The 23,552-nt window shown below is 41.4% G+C and overlaps 1 protein-coding gene across 1 annotated transcript; it reads left to right on the forward strand.

Moving 5' to 3' along the window:
* The first annotated feature begins 1,858 nt into the window (after window positions 1–1,858).
* On the forward strand, window positions 1,859–23,386 carry LOC119742874 (collagenase 3-like). Its single transcript, XM_038219104.1, has 10 exons — window positions 1,859–2,765; window positions 15,013–15,278; window positions 15,775–15,909; window positions 16,659–16,801; window positions 17,335–17,493; window positions 18,545–18,702; window positions 19,299–19,440; window positions 20,919–21,032; window positions 22,125–22,271; window positions 23,023–23,386. Exons 1-10 carry the CDS (start codon window positions 2,541–2,543, stop codon window positions 23,304–23,306), a joined length of 1,773 nt encoding a protein of 590 aa, XP_038075032.1. The 5' UTR covers window positions 1,859–2,540; the 3' UTR covers window positions 23,307–23,386.
* The last annotated feature ends 166 nt before the right edge of the window (window positions 23,387–23,552 follow it).

Consider the following 23,552-nt stretch of genomic DNA (forward strand, 5'->3'; position numbering starts at 1 on the left):
AAGTCCGCCTTTCAAAATCTCAAAATCCCAACACTGCGAATCCAAACCCTTGATCCGTCAGCATCGGGAACCGACACCTTTTCGGTTTAATTCATCGAAGTTAATGATGACCGTCTATTTTTTTGGCTTCAGCCCGATGCAAAATTGGCCATTAATCTTCCTGGGTTGTCAACACTAATGTCCTGGGACAACATAATTCGGGTTCGGGACTTGGGAGCACAAAGGCGAGCATTATCCACTGGAAGCTATATGGATCGACAATAAGACGTTTCGCCTGCCGAGGTCAACGGCCCGATGACCCTGCCCCTAGCTTACATCTGTTACATTGCCTCTTCGTGGCGTTTCACCCGCCGTCCGCCGAGGTCGATGCGTCGCCCCAGCAGATCCTACACTACAGTAGGATCTGTCCCTGGGATCCGTGGGTCAACTTGACCCTGCCCCTGGCTTGTCTGTCACATTGCGTACGATCGAGAACTATAGGTTGGCTTTCAAGTTAACTAATGAGCTAGCTGTCAAACTTTCAGGTTTCGTGCAGAAAAAAAATCTATAGAAAGTTGGAAATGGAAGGTCTCTGTCTTTTGGAGCAAGTGAGCAACCATGGAAACCCACATCATTATTTGGTGCAAACAGCCCTACACAGAATACGCTTACATTTTACAAAGTGTAGGCCAACATAGCCTACAACTTTTGCAAGCTCCTCAAACAGTGCTCGCAAGCCAAAGTTTTCCGTCTTATTCAGGGGTATGAAATCTCAGCTTTAAAGCTGATTTCAGCTTTTTTTTGTTTTGGATTTCAGCTTTTTTCCCTCACTTGCCTGTGTACTAAAGTATAGGAGATTTCCAAAGTTCACCTTTTTTACACCTTTTTCAGCTGTTTTCAGCTGTTTTTATCAGTGGTCACTCACACCCCTGCTTATTACTTAAATTTCAGTCATTTCAGAGTCATTTGTGCCCAGTGTTCTCACACTTTTGTCGCCTTCCAGCTCTTTGGCCTGGGTTCGAATCGCGGCTCCTTCAATTGAGTCGCTTCAGTCCAGTGTTCTCACTCAGTTCTTGGTATTGAAGGTTTTAAGTCCCTGCATGCCTGATTGTGTTGGTTTTTCCCTGGATTATCATTTTGGGGTCTTCCTGCAAACTCTAAAACTAACAAGTTCTTTGCTTGAAGTTCGTCGTCTTCTCTCAGTCTCAGTAGGTTTCTCCAAGCTTCCGATGTTGCCCCTGAGCTGCCCCACCCAATGTGCTCTTTAGAGGAATCCTTTATGTGTGGATTGAAAATAGATAACAACCACCCCCCCCCCCCCGAAGCTTATCTTAATAGGGGCGTGACCAAACGAGGGAAGGAGGCAGCAAACGTTCATTAATGTTGCGGATGAGGTCACCTTTCTGTGTTGATTTCTATGGTGGTCTATCTTGTGTTTTGCATTAGAGAGTTGGCAACACCTGCCCTGCAGCCATGATTCTCCAAGTTGGATAAAGGGTTCCGCTCTGCTGGAAACCCAAGATGTCTGGACAAGGACTGAAAACAAAACGTTAACAATCACCTATTTGTCATGCTGTCTTGTCTGTCCATGGAGGCAGGTCTGTCACGTTTCAGGTGAGTCAGTTTAAAGAAAGGTGATTGCGGCTTATTTTGTTAACCTTAGTCGCAAAATGAGCCGAGGGCGCCGGAAAGTTTATACATGGTCAATTATTGTGACTGGGTGTGATAAACTCATGACAAACTTCACTAAAAAATAATATGAGAGCCAGATCATGGAAACCAGATTGATCATGAAGTCTGCACCCTCACCACAAATTTACCCCCACTGTCAATGGACGGTTCCAAACTGTTTCAGCGCATCACCTATGTGATGCACATATACAAGCCGTTCCATAGTTTATAAATAGGGGAATGACTAATCCTGTTACGACCATATCCGCGGTCTGCCGCTTAAATACGGTTGTTGAGTAGCTGGAACGTTGTGTCGGCTCGGATATCTGACTTGGGGTATACCGTGTGTAAATTGTGGCCGATCGTACAGTGTACATTTTGCACATGTACAGGTACAGCGGAGGCCCTTTTCACATTGAATGCAGTGGATCATATTGCAGTGTGTGCCTCTGTCACTAGCACTTGTCACCCAACCATTATAGTTTGGCCCCTGCCCAAACAATGACCCCCATTCTTTGGTTATGACTAGTGCACACCCACACGGGGTAAGCACGTACCCACAACTCACGGTCCTAACCGATGTATCATAAAACATCATGGAAACACTAATAAGCATTCGGCGTACAGCTTGCGGCACATCAATCTTCAGGTAACACTCCACATCATAAATTTATAAAAACGGAGTGAGGTGCGGAAGTGCGGGATTCGGCACACGGCAGCGTGCAGGGACGAGAGAGAGGACGGGTAATATTTGGATTTTAGACGGTGCAGGGAGTGCAGCAAAACACGGTGTGTGTGTGCGAAGCTTTCGTTAAGCCCAAAGTGAAACTGGGGTGTCTTCACAAACTACAGTACATGTTGCCTCTAGTGGTCGTAGTCGAAGGGACATCATGGATGCAACTCATGTACCAAATCAAACCCAACGGACATGGAATATCCAAAACAGACGGGCAATGAATGCTGCATGGACTTGTGTAGTAAGACTGTCTCTGGGACTTGTTTTACTACTCGGACCATACATTACACAAGCTGCACCGACGAGTACGCTTCTACCAGGAGAAGGTGACGCTGGGCCGGAAAACCTCGTTACACCAGGACAGCTGAGGACTGGATTTGTAAGTACTTATCTTGCCAGAAGGGTTTCTTATAAAGGAAATGAATGTGACGCCAACATCTTAAATCTTAACTTGTGGTGCCATAGTGTAAACAACGGTTTTTAAAGAGTTGACTTTTACACCACGGAAGTCAGTTGAGCTTGTATCTCCATGCTTCGACCGTGGCTCTATGTCTAGAGCTTTGAACTTGGATTCTTACCATGGAGGAAGGAAAACAGTTTTCCTTCCTCCATGTTGGAACCCACCACAAGCCAAGTTTGGGCGAGGGGCACAGGAGGTGAGGGGGACCAAATGAAATAATTGCTTTTGTTGGGGGATGTGCAATAATTAACGATGGGCACTTCCTGGAAACTTTAATGGTAGTCCCTCCCGCCCCTCCCCCTCCCCAACCATTGCTATGCCACTTTTATCACTTGTTTATATAGCATGAAGGTGTAGCAACATCTTGGAGGGTTTGGAGCAAAATGTGTAATAAATTTGAGTTGGTGTAATATAACGTCGAGTTTATACTGGGTTTGTAAACTGAAACATTTTGTGATTCTTCGATTGTTTTGGACTTTGATCTTATTAAGCTAAGCATGATAACTGTCATTCTCTCCATAATTCCAAACTAATGAGGGCAGGAGTTCACCTCATGTTGTGAAAATTTTGATTAAACCTTTAACACATGAACATAATTTAAAACACAATTAACTATGTGGTAATTACTCTGTGTGGCATGTACTGCTGTCAAGTTTCTCAAGTTACTCAATGTTCTCATTATTTCATCAAAGGACAATTTAAAAAAGATTAGCATTCCTCGTGTTCCTTTTTCGATCAGTAGTATACCTAGGTAATCGATCATATTAAGAGGCATGCCTCTTAATATCTTCAAGTCTCAAGACTTCAAGTTATACTTTGAAAAAGGAAGTTCAATGAGGCTTTTAATCAACAGGGTTCAACTGAGGTCTGTTACCCTTTTGATAACTTTCTTATCAACTGAGGCAAGAGCGTTACAAGACCGCCCTTGTGTGTTGATGGAAGATAAAGTATGGGTCTACTGAGGAAGAAATCTGTATATGATCTGAAAAAGGAGACTAGATCCCTGTGTAATGATGGATGTCAGTGTCATTTGCTGCAGGCTATAAGTAGGGATACCTCAGCTCCGATCCACGGCAGAAGATAAAACCAAAAAATCTGTACACATTTAGGAAACACGTGGACACCACAACTTTAGCTAATCACAGCATGCAATGGCTGTGTTTTACAAGAACTAATTTCCTCTATCTGACTTGCTTGGTGTCCCGAGCGTGACAAAAGCATGTGCGTCTAATTACACCACTCCACAAGATATCATGACGCATCCGTGCACAGTCTTCATGATGCCGAGAAAGCAGTACCCAGGTGTGTGTATGGAAAGATCTTATTTTACCTCAAATGTCTTCAGGCATTGAACTATCCATGTTTCGGAAGAAACTCTGTCTCCATCCATGGAAATCACTTCGATCAAGAACCAATTTATAGAGGTTCTTGTTTTAGCACTACACGTGCATGACGTGTACAAGTATCCGCTTTCCGTTTGAAAATTTGCCCCACCTTAGCTCAAACAGCAGAATGTGTCTAAACTGGAGCTGGATTACCAACAAAAACTGGCCTTGCAAATGTGAAAGCTTGGTGAAGTAAAACATTTGGGAAAAACAGTGAACGACTGAAATTACATTGATTAAAGGCAGTTTCTATCGTATAGGGTGCAGTTTGCTTGAAATGATTTCCAGAATGTCGTGTACAAAAATGAGTGGACCTGGATATGTTTTGCATGTCCAAATACTCGCTGATTAATTCAGAATCTTTGCCGGAATTTTAATCAAGATGCCCATGCCCGTCGAAGTGCAACCAGTTGTACCTTTCACAGCCTATTTACCGTTGACAGTCAATAACCCTGGCAAAAGTCAAGTGGCTTCGCCTTGTCCACCATAAGATAGCTGATGAATGTACATGTATACATCAGGCCTTACTCAACTTCACATAGAGCTCCTTAGACTAGTACAGGCATTTGCTATAAGCACTGACAATTACAAAGAGAGGTTCCCAGCCGAAAGACATGGTAATTATCAGGCATGTCTTGTGACTTTCCTGTGATGTTTTGCTGAGCAGTATTTCGCTGAGCCTGGTAATTGTTTGCAAAACAATATTTTCCGCAAAGTAGCGCCAAGAGCAGATGTAAAGGTGTGGATTGGGAAGGGATCTGGAGGAGAGCCCCTCGAAACAAAGCTGCTCCTTCCCCTGCCTAGCCTCGTGGATACGCCCTAAGCATTTAGCCCGCAAGTTGAACCTTTAATTTCTCTACGCTGTCGTGCTCGGCATTTATAATGTCAACGCCTAATAGCTCTATCAGGTGCCAGCAGTATCCGACTCAGACCGACAGTGGTACCAACAGGAGTGAGTGTTTTTTTTCTTCTGAAAGCGGGATTTCCTGCGCACTCAGCAGCCCTCCAAAATAGACCCGGTTTACGTTTACGCTCGAGCTGTTTCTAATAACATACTCCATATTTACTAATAAAGCTATCCAAGACAAGCTCCGTTTATAAGGTCAAATACAGGGCTGACTTTATTTAGCAAGGGTTTGGCTTGCCCTTATACTCTACGGTCTGATGACGGGTAATTGAGGATGGAAAGGATGGCACCAAATTGATGGCGCAAACTATTACATTGGACATGTTTTGAAAATGGCCAGAGTAATTTATAATCTTCTTAAATTGAAGACACAATGTGTTAAGAACCGTGACTCATCTGTGAAAATAAGGTTATATATTGCAAGCATCGCAAGCATAGAAATTGGTAAATTGAATAGAAGTAGAAATAGAAGAATAGCACAGAAGTAGAAATTGGCAAATTGAACTATACGTCCCTGAAATTTTTTTTCAACTGAAAGAGATGTTTGTAAACTTCTCCAGTGGATTATGGCCGCCTCTTCCTCGGATTATGGCCGCCTCTTCCTCAGCCACACTAGACACTTACATTTCTCAGTGAACATTCTTCCACTCCTACTACCTCATAAATCTTCTCATTATTGTTTGAGTTGACAAATTTGTCCTTCAACAGTTTCCGAAGTTGAAGCGGCCCCACACTGGTGCGATTGTGTCGCCTTGGTCAGTCTCCCAATAATTTTTTTCCAGGGGTCATTTTTCCAACTTCACCCAGTACCCGAGCGACACCAATTAATAGGTATAGCGACAGTTGTTTCTTGTATGAATATGCTCCATTCATAAACCTTCCTAAATATTTTGACACAATGGAGCCTCTGTGAGTGTGGTTAACGTCCCGGCAATTAGTCAATGTGTCCCCTCCTCCTTCCTGTCCCGGGGCTACCCTGGTTTAAGTCAAGTTGAAGACCTCTCAGATTGGGGTCAACCTACGGTGATAAAAATCCAACAAATCCGTGTACCGGGAAGTATATCAACTCCTTCGGGATCAATTCAGATTGCTGATTTTTTTTTAAGTTGCGTTAAAAGCGCGCTGCGCTGGTGAAACTGACATTAAAAATCTGGTGTTTTTTTTGGGGGGGGGGGGGCTTAGGGTTTGAGGGATAACACATCTTCTTGCGGTTGACCAGCACACTGACTGTGCTGTGCATAGGTGGCGCCAGTTTGTATGTATGCACAATTTGTTTTCCTATGACTGAACACTGGCATATTATGAGTCACAGAGATACCTATTATGTTCCCGTCATACATTTTCACAAACCCATGACATCGTTCAAGGAAAAATACCAACTTCCCTTTTTACAAGTATACGTCTTTAGACGAAGGACCTCTCCACATATATTTTTGTCCCAAGAGCAAACCGGTAACGACATTCATTGAAATGTTTCGAAAATTGAATTTCTTTATGTACATAATCGCTGGTTTCCTGGTCCCAACTATATATAGTCAGGGCGATGTACATGTACACTGCAAAAACTGCGCTGGGTGCCTGTTTATAATCAGTGATCCATGGTGTTTCTGCAGTTTTTATAGAGCAATTACGTTGGTGCCCATCCGGCCGAAACACTGAGCTGTAATAATTTAATCGAAAGGCAGACTTGTGTCTGTGGCTTCAACGATGACTGAGGTGTTTGAATTAAAACAAACCACACACAGTGGTTTGCTGAGTGAGATACCAATTTTACGGCGAGTTACCAACGGATGCTTTGGCCTCGACTCTACACCACAGCATGTGCAGACCATGTACCAGGCGCATCTCTCGCTGAAAGATGACATGTGTTATTTGTTGAGAAGGGGACTCTTGGAATGAAAATGTAGACTACAGACCAATAACAAGGTTTGTGGGATGAAGATTTCCTCTTCAGACATTTTCATGTGACGCACGACATCCTTGTGGAATCTTGGAGATTTTTGCCTCCGGGTTCCCGTAGAGTGTATTTTTAGCTTACGGGCGGAAATACCAGGCCGAGATACGAGCCGCCAGTCGCTTTTCAACTGATCTACCGCAAGATTTAAATCTCGTTATCGTAGGCAAACTTAATATACGGGAGGGTATCAGTGCATTTTTTTTGTTCAGAATATCAGGCTCCTCTCATGACCATTTTTGCAGGGGTTTTTGCAGGGTTAGGCCTAACTAAATATCCTGTAATTTACAAGCGTAAACGCATATTATGCCTACCAAATTGTTTTCTTGTATCAGATTCAGTGCTTCAGATTCAAATTTTCATGATGGAACACCAGCGCTTAGAGAAATAGGGAAACTATTAGTATGAGCAATTGATATTGGATATTGAAGTTTGGGGACCGACATTCAGACATTGTCAGATTACTCATAGTCGGGTAGAATCCTGTGTGACTGTGAGTAGTATACCCTTATTATAATACAATGTATATTTTGCATTCATAATGGCACATTGATATAATGCATACATATTGCATGCATGGCATTGATGCGAGGTATACTACAATGATAACTGCAAACAATTACACTGCAGGATTTTATTCCATGTGTTTTACATCAAATCTGTCACTTTTTTATTGTACTATATACAACAAAAGGTATACTTTTATACACCTTTGAATTATTTGCTTTCTGGTAACGAACTGTATGTATAATATTATAATAGAAAATTTATAAATTTATAAAATTTTTATAACTTTATACTTTATTCGTGCAAATATGGGCACGAAGCCAATTTCAAATGTTATACATAACTTGTGGTTTGGGTCTCGTGTCGTTCAATTATCTCATAGAATAAAAAACATGTGCAGCAAACTTGCCATTCAACAAAAAAAACACGTAACTACAAGAACAAAAATAATTTAAATTTAGGCGTTTTTTTGTAATTTAAGGAATTTATTAGTCGAGAACGTTCAAGAACACTTGGATTTTATTCCATTGTGACTGCGTAACGAATATGGAGTTGTCAATGTGCACTATAATGTACTTCCATGCAACGTACTTTTCAAAGCAGACAGCGTAATCGTTAAAGCAGAACTGGGGCCTTTTCTGTGATGTTCCGAGTATGTGAAGTTGCACTTTTGCAACCTTTGACCTTGCCCGCCTTTATTGTGGTTTGGCAAGGTAAGTTGCGAACTAAAAACCGTACATTTTGAGTAGTTCTACAGCTGATTTATAGAAGGACATTTTGATGTGCATCGTATGCATGAAACTGTGAATATCGGACATTGGATGTGATATTGACCCATAAGCCAAGTCATTCACTCACTGCATATGAAAAACAGGCTCAAAAAAGCGTGTAAACGACAGGACGACGCCATTATGAACTCTGCATGCTTTTCGTTAGAACGCACATGAAAAACGGGTGACCTGGCAGTTATTGCACCCATTTTTAAAAATGATAGCATCCGCTTAGCTAGCGCACCTCTTCCACCAAACCTCCAACCCTCATTGTCCGTATTTTGGCCCACGCATGGGGTACGTATATGTCATGTCAGGAAGTCATAAAGATTTACGAGAACCAGGACCTTTAGTTTAGGCCAGCCAAGTGTATGCCCTTCGTGTGGTATTCGGTGTTACTTAAAAACCCGTAGAAGTAGAACTAGAACTGGGTGAAGGACTTCCATAAATCCTGTGATAGCAATACGGCTAGCCATTAATACAGCTGTCTTTAAAATCATCTTGGTGATTAACGTGGCAAGCCTGCTTGAGTCGTGGGGTCCCCTGTGGCCGAACATCCATGTACGAATCCAGGGCACCCAGGCCATCCTCGGGCCGTAAAGCCTGGGTTGGCAAAGGATAGTCTGTGCAGAACCACTGAACACGGCCCTTTCTTCTATGTTATGAGGCAAATGAACCGTGGCAGACGTATCCCTTTCTAAGGGTAGGCTAATTGTTTTTGCTCATGGATGCGCGTCAATATTGGTTTGCATAATATGACCTGGCATTTTGTGGTATCCTTGTTTTATTTGTCATACAGTATTAATTTCAGTTTAACTTTAAGCTGAGCACGACAACAAAAACACGGAAGAAGACATAAATTCAGGGTTTTTTTTTTTTGGGGGGGGGGAGGGTGGGGGTGGTCAAAGGCCCGTAGTTGCAATATCAAAAACATCATGTGAAATGCAGTTATGACTGACAGGCCTGTTTTTGTAGCCCAGTGCATGCTTCCTCGAATACAAAGTACAAAGTCAAATACGAATCAATCTCGATTATTTCAGTTTCCCAGTGCATTACTTTTTAATCGACGATAAAGAGACAATGTACAAACAATGTACATACAGTCAGTGTTTGCCTACATTGATATTCTGCTCCGAGAACCAACTATACGAGTACCGTAATTTTATCCACGGACCCAACTTTCGTCCATGACAATATGCTTTACCATTGAGCAATATAGCGCGGAAACAGTTGCTGTAAGGTGTTCAACTGCCATTTGTATTTAAAACTCGCTATTGCACGACGAACCAGCAACGAAGTCTGCGATGGATTTCCTCACCCGACGTACCATGACCAAAACCGAATGATCCTTGAACAGCTTATCAGAATTTCGCAAGTTTATATCAGGAATGAATCATAAACCTCGAGATAACATTTGTTTCTGTTGTCCCCTAATGAGCAATAGAGTTACGTAACGGTCTCAGAAATATCAACCGCACCATAGTAAATAAAATATGTCAGTGATAACCGATCAATGTTGGACGGCTGCAAACGTTTTTCTCGACCTTGATTGATTGAAACATCCGTGCGCATGCTCAGATCTAAACAAGTCTGCTGCCACCAAGAGTTTGAAACGCTCCTAATGAGAAAGAAGCGATGATCAAATCTTCCGAAGCTGCCATTGAAGTCAGTGAAGTGGTTATTTTGCACGAAAGCGGAACGAAACTCTCCGATGCACATTAATTGCCATTTCGGTACAGCAGATGCTGCCATAAATCTCTCGAGCAACATGAGCAAAATGTGTGAAAGCATGTTGTGAGCAAGTGGAGGCAAAAGCGTGTGCTATGTTGGAAATGAGTTAGCCTTTATGCGTATTGGGAGGTGGTACTTGCATTGCAGTCACTGTGTTGAATCTGCGAAGTTGAACAAAGATATCCAAACGATGCAGCATCCCAAAGGTCCCCAGAACGTTTTCCCTTTTTCTGAAAAACAATTTTAGAGGCATTATTTCATGGGTTGGGTTATTCGTCATAAAATGAAGTAGAACATTCAAAGAAAACACAGCCAAAAATTCAGTTTCAAAGAGCGTTTGCAGTGCAAGTTGCACGTTCTCAAACGTGTTTTCTCTTCATTGCACGAGAATAAAAGAATGTCCACACAAGATATGTAAAACAAGTTTGTGTGTGAACAAAGTACGAAGGAAATCTCTAAAGGGATGAGTCTGTCGGACTCAGTGTTCAGTTTCACCTAGGACTAAGAGATTTGTTGTACAAATATGGGTGTTATAACCTGGGTGTCTCTAGAGTCAAGACAAAAACGTATGGAGGAACACATTTCTATCAGCTTGTATGCCTGTCAGTTGAAAGGACGCTTGTAAACTCATTGATCATCCTAGTTTTACCTCATGTCCGGAGAATGCCATTCAGAAGACATCATGCTAATTAATGTCTTCGCCATATCGCTGGAACTGGCAAAATATTATTTCTTTTTAAGAGGATCGGAATTCGGGCGAATTCTGCGAGACTGCGACGGACGTCTAGACTATAGATTGCGTGTGGTTGTCAAGATGGCGGCTGTATCGCTCCATCATGGCTGTAATGTAACAATAATCACCACGGATATCAGCGTCTGCTTTTGATTTAGTTTGGATCAAAGGATCCGCCGTGCGATGATGGCATCAGCGGTTGGAAAATGAGGCATACGATACCAAGAATGTTCTTGCTCCGCTGAGGTGAAATTCTTTACAAATTGCAGATGCTGTGTGCAAGATAGAAGATCCTAGTACTTTGGTATGCAGTGCCAGCAGTGATCTATCTTCATAGAGCCTCGAACAACTATTTTTTGATTGAGCAATGGCCTATACCGTCCTGACCTGAATTATCTCGATCAACAGCTGTCAATATAATATAGATGCTCCAAAATTTCGTAAGTTATCCCTGTTTGTATAATTATATTAATGTCGGGCGTAAATACAAATATTATAGCCAGTACTAGAACTGTTATGGATGACAGTTTCCAGCAGACAGGATTTTCTAGAACAGTTATGGGTCACAGTTCCCAGCAGACAGGATTAGAAAATTAGGAAAGGCGTCCTTCTGCCTGAAAGGGGCTTGGGCATTCAGACTTTTTAATAAAGGCCTGCACAGTTGTCCCGATGGTGAGGACTTGTAAAAAGATCGCGCGGGTTGATATAATGAGAAGGGACGAAACAAACAGGTGGATTTGGGTGGATAGCTTTTAAGCAGACTTCGGGTCTGTTGCCAGCTAGCCCTGAACATGACCTGAATGAGCATGAGCTCACAGTTCACCAATAGTTCAAGTTCGCCAGTTTCTATGATAAGTATCTTCCACACAAAGTGGCTTTCAGTACTGCGATGAAGATGATGTATGGAGTGACAGGTCTGGCAAGGGGCCAGACAAAGCTAGCGGTGTTCCCCAAAATACCCAAGCCATGAGTCATCGAGTGTATGGTGACGCTTGGACGACCCTGGATGAGCGCAAGCTGAGATGGGTTGGGTCACACAGTGGTTACACCATCGATGCGGTTGCACTCCATTAACTTTCACACTCATGCTGCTCGAATGTCGTATCTCATTACAAGAGCCGATTCTTCGGCTCAGACCAATCGGTAGTCTTGGTGCAAGTGCGGGGTGCGATATTGGCGTGGGTGTTAAGGGCGCCCGCTTCGGTGAATCGCTGCACAGTCCAATAATCCAAAACATCGCACCACTTTAAAGGACGTCTTGGAGTCAAGACTGCCCAATCGTCAATTGGCTGTGGAGGCAATTCGGTCTTCGTTGTACAGCTTCTCCCTCTCTCTTCACAAGTCCCAACTTGTGCTAAGAAAAATATCTGTAAACCAGTGAATGAACTAATCCACGTTTAAATAATATGCAATAATAACTTTATTTCGAATTATTTGCGGCCCGACAATAATTCAGGTGTATCTTTTTGTGCGTGATATGGGCGCAAAAGCAACCCCCCGTCCAAACAGAGAAAAGTAGCTTTTTCTCTTTAAAATAAAACATACATGTTGAATGTTCATTAAAAACAAATCGCATATGTTGAAGAGCACGAGTTGAACAGCAACCAGACTGACCAACTTCTTCAAAATCAGAGATGGTGAGCTATATGTGTTGCTGCGGCAGACAGGCGATTAACACCAACTATATAGTAACACTCGCTTACATTCAGAAAGATACAAACATTTCTACTCAAGAACCGAGATTTACAAGAACTCAAGTTCCCCCAAACAATCGTCGGCTGTTTAAGCAAACCGAAAAACCGCGGAGCTTTGCTGAGCAGCATGAGCCATTAACGTAGCCCTGCATATTTTGTCCCAGATTCGATATTAAGTTAACGAAATTAAAATAACATTTGGGTCATGGGGTTTTGATGACTACGATACTTCATTGTACTTTCCTGGGGGAATAAAATAACAGAGTCGGGTCGGCTGTCCCGTTGCGATTGAGTAAACTTAATAAAGTCGTAATCAGTCTTCGTCGATGAGTCATGAGCATTTGTTTCAGGACATTATTTTAACAGTCCCACAGGGCTCACGGCAAAACCAATCCAGACATTTTCTTCGTCTGAAATTCTGCCTGAAATCGTTTTGCCGCTTTCTTTCACAAGTCTTTATTTTTATGACTGTGAGGGCAACAGGGCGTTAGCACTGTCGTACATTATCCCACTTGCGTCGCCAGTCACTTGAACAATCATTTATTGTTTTGGTCTTAAGAGAGGAACATTGAGAAAGTGCATGTTATTTAGCTTAAAGCTCATTCCTTCCTAAGACTCCATGATTGAACTTAAGCGTTTCATTGGCCATTTAATTTTGTCATTCTGTTAAGTTACACAACGACAAAATAGAATGTCTTAAGCCTACTTAAATAAATTAAAACCATCTTGCGGTTTCAGTTACTCGTGCCCAGATTATCCCAATAGGCACAGTAGGCACTGTGCCCAGGGCCTACGAAAAATTCGGGGGCCTACGACTTTGAAGGGCCTGTGAAAATACCACAAAGTGCCAACAGGGTTTTAGAGCAGTTCGTCCTGGCTTGCTTAGTACAGCTTGGCATCAATGCTGATGCCTACAGGGCGGAGTAGGTGCCATGTTACTATTTTATTTTGGTCATCCGTCCAACATAATCCAACATAATCCACAGATGAAGCGAAGTTTAACCCATGCATTATTCAGATAATTCTCCAACAAGTTCCAACTAAACACTTTAATCGTGGGATTATTCTACATTAAACTGGTGTCAAAGTCTGATAAGTCCGTGAGGTTAATTAATATGTTCCTGCTTGTGAATGCCTATGTATGCGAGCTGGTTGCGAGGCGTTTCCCTGATGTAATGTTCTTCCACTCTTTACTTTCTTTGTCAATTTAGTTTATTTTTTTAGTTTCCGTTCCCTTCTTGTCATTGGCACAAAACTGTGTAAGATTCAATGAAAGTCGGCTGCAATTCCCCGCTTTTTCATATTATACTCAAATAACAATCCTCGGTCATAATAAATTCTATTATGTCTAGACGAGGTGTTGCACAACATGCGTTTTATCAAGAGAGAAAACAAACCGCTGCATTCATCCCTAAAGGGGAAGGAATTAAATGGTCTGATGAAGATAGCAGTGAGGACAAAAGTTAGGGCATCCTAATCTTTCCTTGTCTGCTGCTGTTCCTTAGGTGCAGTTATAATAAGTATCTTTACTGCTCAACGTATTGGAAGTCAATTTTTTCTACAGATTTGTCAAGCACATCTATAATTTACGTTTGTGAAGACGTTGACCAATTAATTATGGAAAACATCAATTGGAGTTTCGCAGACACAATATTGTTATCAACATCAAAGGCTAAATATACCATTTAGGTACATCCTAGCCTGAAGCCCGGTTCATACTTCATGCGAAAGCGAATGCGAAGCGAAGTTGACGTCATGAAACATTCGCTGCGAAATTCGTCGAGTTGAAATGTGTTCAACTTTTGCGAATTCGCAGCGCGAATACTTGCCACGACGTCACAAATTCGCGTCCGCTTTCGCGCAGAGTATTATGAACCGGGCTTTAAGCCCGATTCGCATTCGAGTGAAGTATGAATCGGGCTTTATCCTCTTAAAACTTCTTTGAACATTTTTCTGTGCTTTCTTGACAATGTTGTAGAGCGCCAAATATTCTTATTGATGTTTAAGTTGATAACAGTAAAAAAAAACCTCTTTTAATCTTTAGTATTTCTGTTATGCCACTTGTGATTTTAGTCTTTAAGACTTAAAATATTTAAATATTTGGTACTAGCTTAACTCCATAAATTCTGTTTTATTCTTACACCAATTAAGGGAAGCACACATAAAGTGAAAGTAACTAGCTTAACTCCATAAATTCTGTTTTATTCTTACACCAATTAAGGGAAGCACACATAAAGTGAAAGTAATTAAAAAAAAAACACTTTGGTATAGCGGTTTTAATTTTGGTTGTTCAATTTAATTGAACTGTTGGTGGAAAATTGATTTTCCATCCCTGCTTATTGAGGTTGTCATCTTTTCCGTGCATTTGCAGACAAATCTGGTGGTGTTTTGGTACAATACCTCCTTGATTTATCATATGCAATAGGATTTCCACTTCCCGCATATCTGAACATTTTGTCTCTTTGTTATACCTTACTTTCTGCAGAATTACCTCACAAAATACGGGTTCCTGCCCAAGCCCAACCCCGTAGCGGGCAGCCTACGATCGCAAGCCGAGTTCTACGATGGGATCCGGGCGTTTCAGACCTTCTACGGCCTGCCGGTGACGGGGGCACTGGACGGCCGGACGGAGGCCCTGATGGCTATGCCCCGGTGCGGCTTGCCTGATATCATGAGGGATGATGATGGTAGCAGGAAAAGACGATATGTGCACACGGGAGCGACGTGGGACCATCAGGATTTAACTTACAGGTTTGGGTTGTTTGAAATTAACAATCCATGCAAGTTATTTTACATTAGAAAGTCATAAGTGTTTTTAAAAGTTGACTTTTCCAACTGTTTGAAACTTAAGACTTTCCTGACAAATGAAGGTAATGTTGTGATGAATCTTTTTGTAGACACACACTTTGCAGCTTTGTGGCTTTTATTACTCTCTAAATTCCAAAGAGTGAAATTAGGGACTAGACGTTTTAGAGTGAAAATCACTCTCATTTTCGATTGACAAAAAAACCCCGAAAAATGAACCACTTCAGTCGAAGCTCGAGTAAACCTCGATCTTTAAGATTGAAGAAATTTCACTCAAAAACGTCTAGTCCCTAGTTTCCGACTGTGGGAGTGAATCTTCACTCGAATGGAGTGAATTTTCGCTCTTTAGAATTTAGAGAGTATCTGTAAAAAATAACAAAAAGTATAGTTGCATTTGCTGAATTACAAGACCTTCATCTTCTTTACTTTTGTTACACCTCAGAATGAAAAACTATTCACCTGACCTAACGAGATCGGAAATAGATGAAGCTATCGCCGGCGCCCTAAAAATTTGGAGTGATGTTATACCACTGAACTTCGAAAAGAGGGAGATGGGTCCAGCTGATATTGATATAAGGTTAGTATTGGCCCTATAAGGATGATTGAAAATGGAATTCATAAAAAAAAATGTATTTGGTATCTGTTTTAATATCGCAATCTTATTTTATAGTTATTGTAATATTTAGTATTATTAATTATTTCTGGTAATGAAACCAAGGATTCCTCCTCAAAAGCGCCCTAGGAACTGTAGCTTGCAAGCCTGAAGAAACCCGTAGAGAGGAGGCATTGATAAGCATTACAGTTTTAGAGTTGGGAGGAAAATCCCAAGAAGAATATTTGGGAAAACCTACAGAAGCAGGCAGGGACTGAAAACCCAATCCACATATTGGCCCAGAAGGGATTTGAACCTGGGTCACGTCAGTGGAAGGTGAGAAAAGAACCGCTACACCAACCTGGCTTCCCTGTTACCAATATCATAATCGCTTTCTCGCCGCGTGACAGCAGAATCAAGTCCAGGAGCTGTGGATGCATTGCATATTCATGAATAACAGTGAACATGAATGTTCTTGTTTTGTACATTGCTTGACCAGCCCTTTTTAATAAACATGTTGTTGTTCAATTTATTTAGAAACTGTATGTTTTTGCACGAGCCTATAGCTTGACAAATCAAGCCCTGTTGCCTTGCATGTGTTCCCCTTATCTAAGTATCATCTTTGCCAGAGCCTCACGGAAAGTTATTATATATTCCAAAGAATTTCTTCTCTTTAATTATTAGCAGAGACAATGAATATATGAAATGAATATTTTGCTTCAATTTTCTGTCAGTTTTGCCCGCGGCCTGCATCATGACGACTACCCATTTGATGGGCCTGGGGGAACCCTTGCACATGCATTCTTCCCCGGTGACGATTTGGGAGGAGATGCCCACTTTGATGATGATGAACAGTTCACTGTCAAGTCCTATGAGGGTAGGAATATTTGCTTCTTTTACAAAAAAACTTGGGGGCCTTTACTTAAAAGATTGAGATATCTGTCACTAAGCGATGACATCTTGGATCGAAGATAGTATTCCTCCTAAATACTCCATACGCAGTTTTAACATGGTTCCAGATCTGGACTTGAGACTTTGGTGCTAATTTGGGGAAGTTTCAGAATTTTCGTCCACATCACTGAATTAAAGATTAACTTAACAAAGTCTATAGTAGTCCCGAGAAATTGGACTTTTTGAGAGATGATCTGAAAGTTCCATGTCACAATTTGTTTTAAATGTTCCAAACTTCTTAGTGATATATTGCTTCTTGAATGGAGAGCTGCAATATAGTTCATTTTGAAAATGAAAATAATCTTCAATTTGTGTGAAATAAACGATTAAAACCTGTCTCAATGTTCAAAGCTGATAATGCTCTTGGTATTCTTGTACATTTTTTTGGGCAGTTATCGAGAGTTTCTAAAAAAAATACAGATTCTAAATATTTTATCTAATAAATGATTTCCTGTGCAGGTACCAACCTCCTGATTGTTGCAGCTCACGAGTTTGGTCATAGTCTCGGCTTTGGCCACTCGTCTGACCTGACAGCACTTATGGCACCCTTCTACCAGGGATACAAACCAAACTATGTACTTCCGTACGACGATCACGTGGGAGCTCAACATCTCTATGGTAGGCTGATAATAATGATAGTGATAACAATGTGGTGCTAATATAGCACTTTATACCAAAGGTCCCAAAGTGCTACACAATTATCACCCCTGTTCATCAGGCCATGAGACCAGTTCTTGCAGCAGCTCAAGATCAGCGCATTCTGGTCTCAACTTTCACAGCTACCCATTTATGCTCCTGGGTGGAGAGAAGCAATTGTAGTAAAGCGTCTTGCCAAAGAACACAAGCACCATGTTCCCTGTCACCATGTTCCCTTTCATGTACCACAGCACATGAGTCCAACACCGTAACCATTGGACCACAGTGCTCCACATCATGGTTTTGGGTCTTTTCCTGTAACAGGATTTACTCATATACTCACTGATCAAAAGTTTGTGAACGAAATATAGACTAGCTTTCTGCCATTATATGTTAATGCACATAAATTTTGTGGGCATGTGTCTTGTTTTCAGGGGCGGCGGAACTGGGGGGGCTGGGCATTTGCCCCCCCCCGATTTTCCTAAGTGCCCCTTTTGCGGCCATAAATGTGCCCCCTCGAGCATTAAAGTGCCCCCTTGAGATAAAACAAAAATGCCCTTAAAGTATCTTACTATTTATTAGAGGTAACCATTTTCCAATAATAGTTTTGCTATAAACGAGGAATATGAAAACCAAGCCCCGAAACCCATACAATACGCCCTGAAAATAAATGGGCACATAATGCATATAATTATTGGTTTTGAAGAGCGCCCCCTATGTTGGAAGAAGGTACCAGACCAATTTTATTTTATCAAGGACATAGGAGATCACTTTAAGTTGAAGTTGTCATCAAATCAATTGCAAGCCAAATGCAGTTATATTTGTCTAAACTATCTTTCACAAAGATTTTCCTTTGTGATTGTTCATCTGTTAATAGTTGTGGCCCGACTTGAAACCTGATTTGGGATTCAGATTGTAATTGACTTGTGATTGACAGGATAACTAGTCAAAAACTTATTGACTATTTTTAGAAGAGTTATTTTTGGAATACTTTGCACTAGGTCCAATAATCATATCCTTGCATCTATTTCAGGTGCTCGACCAGGGTCTGTTCCTTCCCGCGGGGAAAGCCCCGGGGGTGAGGCACCTGGTCCCCCAGCTGATCCGACCTCACCGCCGGATCAAAACCCGACTTGTGGCGGTTCCTACAATGCCATTGCAAAAATACGGGGAGAACTGATGTTGTTCAAGGTAAAACCATTTTTAAGATTGGCTGAAAAGATAAGGAAATCCTAAAATTATTTGCCATAAACCTGAAACTTAATCACAATAAATAATCAGTTAGTTTGAAGCTGATGTTACTTTCTGTGCTCATTTTTGAAATCGGATTTAAAAAAAAAGAAGTTTCCAACCGGCTTTATGATTCGTTACAATTATTGATTGGAGACTGATTAATTTCTGTTCCTAAGTTTCATTGTTTGAGCATGTTTTTGTCAACCAATAAGACTTGGCAATGGAGCATGGGTGTTTAAACCTTTTTCATATAATAGAAGGACTCTTACTATATCATTCAAACTTTAATTCAACTCTACAAACCTAAGCCTTTTCCAAACCAGGTGTGTGACTATGCAAAGGTTTCAAGTAAACTTTAACATTTTGTCAAGAGTCTAACAATAGAATTATAGACTTAACAACGTTACAGGCCAGGTCATGGAAAGCGTCTTGATTTTGAGCGTTCATTTGAAGAGACAATAAGTCCTATGCTACATTTTATAGTTCCAACTGGCAATTATGACAAGTATTTCCTGAAAATGTTTTAAAGGAAGCACATTTTTCCCTCCACAAAGGGCAAGACCTTTTGGCGGATGCTTGAGAAGGGGCACCCGCTGGAGGGTTATCCGATCGACACGTCCAGATTTTGGGATCAGCTGCCAGTCAAAGTCGATGCTGCATACGAACGGATCGACGACAAGATTCTGTTCTTCAAAGGTATTTAGCATTATTTCAAAAGCCATTTCATGTATTGCTTGATTTAACAATTCGAAGTTGGACTTGAACCAGTTTGACAAGGTTACAACTTCAGTGGGTGAAATTACGGTTGATATCCGACAGTTAGCAATCATTTACCATATTTTCCAAACCAAAACAGTTTTGGTTTGGTAAAAAAAAACATACACTAACAAATTATTATTACATGCCTTACTTGACTGTAAGTGATTGATAGTCTCAAGCATCCTGTGAAATCATGGCACCTGGTGTGCTGTCATGTTCAATAAAAGTGGAATTTGTATATTAATTTCCAACGATGCTTGGCCGACCATTGTCTGAAAAACTGACTTTTTACAAATACTGCCCCCAATTTACCAAATTTAGTTAGTCCACATTTTGGTAACAATTAGTTACACATCCGTGAATGGGTGCAAGTCAGGTACTCTGGTTCCCTGACCTGACAATTCCCCAACGTCTATAAATTGCTCTGTTTCGTCTGAAGTATGGGGTAAGGAAACCAGATTACAAGAACAGCATGTTTTCCTTGGTTTTTCCAGCATCTATGAACAAAACACTTTACAGCAAAATTACATCAAAAACAATAAGCCATTTGCGAGTTAAATTTCAATAAAATCTGGAACGCTGACTTAATCCAATGCTTTGCACGTTTTAACTTTGCATTTTCCCTGACCAAAGAGGCTGTTACTATATCACGTGATTCGAGGCAAGCCTTATGCTAGCAACCCCAAGCTCCAGTATGGTCTGGTGTCTTTGTGCCGTTCTCACCCATTGTGAACAATGTATTGGTGCTGAGCGTCTCTTACGTAAGTATGCAAGAGCTTGCCCCGAATCATGTGATTAGCAACAGTGTCATTTGTCTGGAGAATTGAAAGTTAAAATGTGCCAAGCATTTTGAGCAAGTCAGTGTACCAGATGTTTTTCAAATGTAAATCCCAAAGGGTATAGGTTACTCGCAAATGGCTTATTATACTACCTTTAATGACCCTCAACATCTTCTGGCCCTTTTGATAACTATGCTGGTGCCCTCATGGATTTCCTTATATAAATGGTTTGGTACACACCCATGCAGTCAGACCTTCTATATTCCCCTGGTATGAAACATGCGGGACGTGATATCTCTCAATCGTTTCCTTGGGTACCTCGCAACAAACTTCCTTCATAATTAATCTCCTAAAATAAAACCCTGGATGAAACCTCAAAGCCAATAAGGTTGCTGAGTGCAAAAATGTTTGGCTAAAAAAAACCCCAGTGTTCCAGCCACATTTGTCAATTATGTTTTATATTACCCTAGTTAGTTGGGAGGAAACACACTGAGAGTTTCTTTCATCAGAGCACTGACACAGAAAACCTTTAACTCACACAACATTGTGTTTTCTTGCTAATAATAAAATCTTGATGACATAATTCACATTTTAGAAGTCATCATATCTTTCTTTCTTTTTAACATAACTTTTCAGGTGCAAGTTACTGGGAGTACACAGGGACAGATCGCGATCCTTCCTTTCCTAGACCGATAAGAGAGCTTGGCCTGCCGGACGACATCGATGCCGCTTTGCCTTGGGGAGAAACAGGTATGGCAAGGCCTGGTTGCAATCAAGCCACGACAAGTCAACAAGAAAGAGTCCATCACAATTAAACTGATGTGACAACAAGTGACAAGCTGACAAAATGAATTGTGACAATTGTGACAACTGTCAGTGTTCACCCTCTGTGATTACTTCGTGACCTGACTTATAATTTTGAGTTGAGATTGATTTAAATGCACAAAGGTACATTGGTAAAATCATTGAAGACCTACTGACTAAATGTGAAAAACTGTGCTGAAAGTGACGAACGGACTGGTACGAAATAACCTGTGAAAATGGGACCAGATGCTAGTCCATTGCAGTATACTCCCCAGCTAATGCCAGTACCCATTTACACTCCTGGGTGGAGAGAGGCAAGTGGGGGTGAAGTGGCTTGCCCAAGGACACAACATTTGACATGCAGCTGGATTCGAACCCCTGACCCTCTGATCATGAGTCACAAACCCTAACCACAAGGCCACACTCCCCGCAAAGATGGTTTACGACACTCAAAATGTGTTTTCTACATTTCTCAACATTTATAGTAGCCACTGAGCTAAAAGGTCAACAGGATAGTTATTATGCAGCCTACTTAACATTTTGAGCAATTTTGTTGCTTCAAAGAAAGAAAAAAAATGCACAAAAAGCAAATGATAAGTGGCTTAATCACAACTCTGGTTGAAGAGCATTGAAGGTTGTTGCTGTAGTTCCTCTATGTTTAATGGCCTGTACCAACTTTTGTTACAAACCCTGAATCTCTAGGATCTTTCAAAACCTCCTAGGGGTTTTGGATGATTTTCAGGATCAAGGAAGGTACAAATCAGCAGATAAACCTCCTGAAAGATTTTGTTTCAATCATCCTTAGGTAGACTGTTGGTGCTCTGTGAGGTGGTTGCTCACCTCACTTAGACATAGCAATGCCATCTTCAGAAAGTTGTCATTGTTTGTCCGTTTGCAGTCCTGTTTCCCTTTTTCCTTGATTCTGAGTGATTTTTAACCTTGATAGTGGTGCCTTCAGGAAAAAAACCTCCTCCCGGATTCACCATGCAAAGCTCCAAGATTTGTGGATGAATGTCTAATAATTTATTTGTGCTACAGGCAAGACCTACTTCTTCAGAGGAGACCAATACTGGAGGTACGATGAGATGGAGAGGCAGGTAGACACGGGCTATCCAAAGGAAGTCAAAGAGAAGTGGGATGCTGATGTTCCCAGCAACATGGATACAGCCTTCAGATTTGTCGATGGTAGGTAGACTAATCTCATGAGGACCATATATTTGGATTATATAATTGAAGTGGCGCCATGCTCAGCTTGTAATCGTGAGTTGCAAGAGGTAATGGAACCAAGGGGGCATTTGTCACCCAAGTGCACCAACTTGGAAACTCTGGTTGTTCACCAACCTGGGCAGTCAGGTTGGCGTAGCGGTTCTTTTCTCGCCTTCCACCACTGTGACCCGGGTTCGATTCTGCCCTTGCCACATGCGGACTGGGTTTTTAGTCCCTACCTGATTCCGTAGGTTTTCCCAAGAATATGCTGGGATTTTCCTTCCACCTCTGAAACTGTTCTTAGTCTCATTGTCTTCTCTGTACAGGGCCCAATTTCATGATGCTGCTGAGCGCACAATTTTCTGCTAACAGAGCCTCCGTCTATTTCATGGAGACCGTAAGACTAAGCACAGCAAAAGGCATGCATACGCGAATATTTGCTTTACTTAGTGACGTAACAATAGAAATATCCATGCACACGCGACCGTTAGCACATCCACGCCATGAAATAGTGTTTTAAGGTTTGCAAATTTTTCTGCTATGCTAAGCCCAACTTTTCTGCAAAGCGCCGTGAAATTGGGCCCAGGTTACTTCTGGCTTGCCATTTACAATGCTTGGGGCACTTTTGAGGAATTCTTGGTTTCATTGCTAGAAATAATTAACAAAGTAGTAAAGTAAAGTAAAACTGCACACTGTGTAACACTGAAACTATTTTTTTTCTTGCAAATAGAAAATGGTCTTTGGTACACCTACTTCGTGAGAAACAAGAAATACTGGCGATTTGACGAGAGTCGGGGCAAGGTGGACAAGGGATTCCCTAGGTCCTTTGATGTTGACTGGATGGGCTGCCCTGAGCCAGCGAACAACCTTGTCTCGACTGACGAAACAGACATTGTGGTGGAGCCTCCCAAGACTGAGAAAATGACGGGCTCTGGTGCGAATCCCACCAGAGGCTTTTGTTACAAAGCACACATTTTCCTGCTAGTCCTGTTAACGTGGATGCTAATGGGATGACAGATGTCAGGACCTTTGGAGACTTTTTTTCAGTGTGACTCTTAAACTAAAACATGTGTGTTCTATTTAAAAAAGAAGAAGAAGAAATGCTTGAGAACCATTTAAATGCTGCAGACTTCTGTATTCGATGTGTGTTTAGGAATATGTATTATGTGGATTCTGGGAAAGTACAGGGTAAAAGTGTTTTGATGTTGCTTACTCTGTGAAAGTTCATGCTTGTTTGAATAGTTGGTACATATGGTATTC

The sequence above is a fragment of the Patiria miniata genome, unplaced genomic scaffold (genome assembly GCF_015706575.1).
Source record: "Patiria miniata isolate m_02_andy unplaced genomic scaffold, ASM1570657v1 HiC_scaffold_6, whole genome shotgun sequence".
NCBI classification, from domain to species: domain Eukaryota; kingdom Metazoa; phylum Echinodermata; class Asteroidea; order Valvatida; family Asterinidae; genus Patiria; species Patiria miniata.

Bases quoted from the DNA above. Each gene is read 5' to 3' on its own strand.
- LOC119742874 (XM_038219104.1), top strand. From the start codon at position 2,541: ATGGATGCAACTCATGTACCAAATCAAACCCAACGGACATGGAATATC. The intron at 15,910-16,658 runs GTTAGTATTGGC...ATTTTCTGTCAG, and splicing joins CCAGCTGATATTGATATAAG to TTTTGCCCGCGGCCTGCATC. The intron at 17,494-18,544 runs GTAGGCTGATAA...CATCTATTTCAG, and splicing joins GGGAGCTCAACATCTCTATG to GTGCTCGACCAGGGTCTGTT.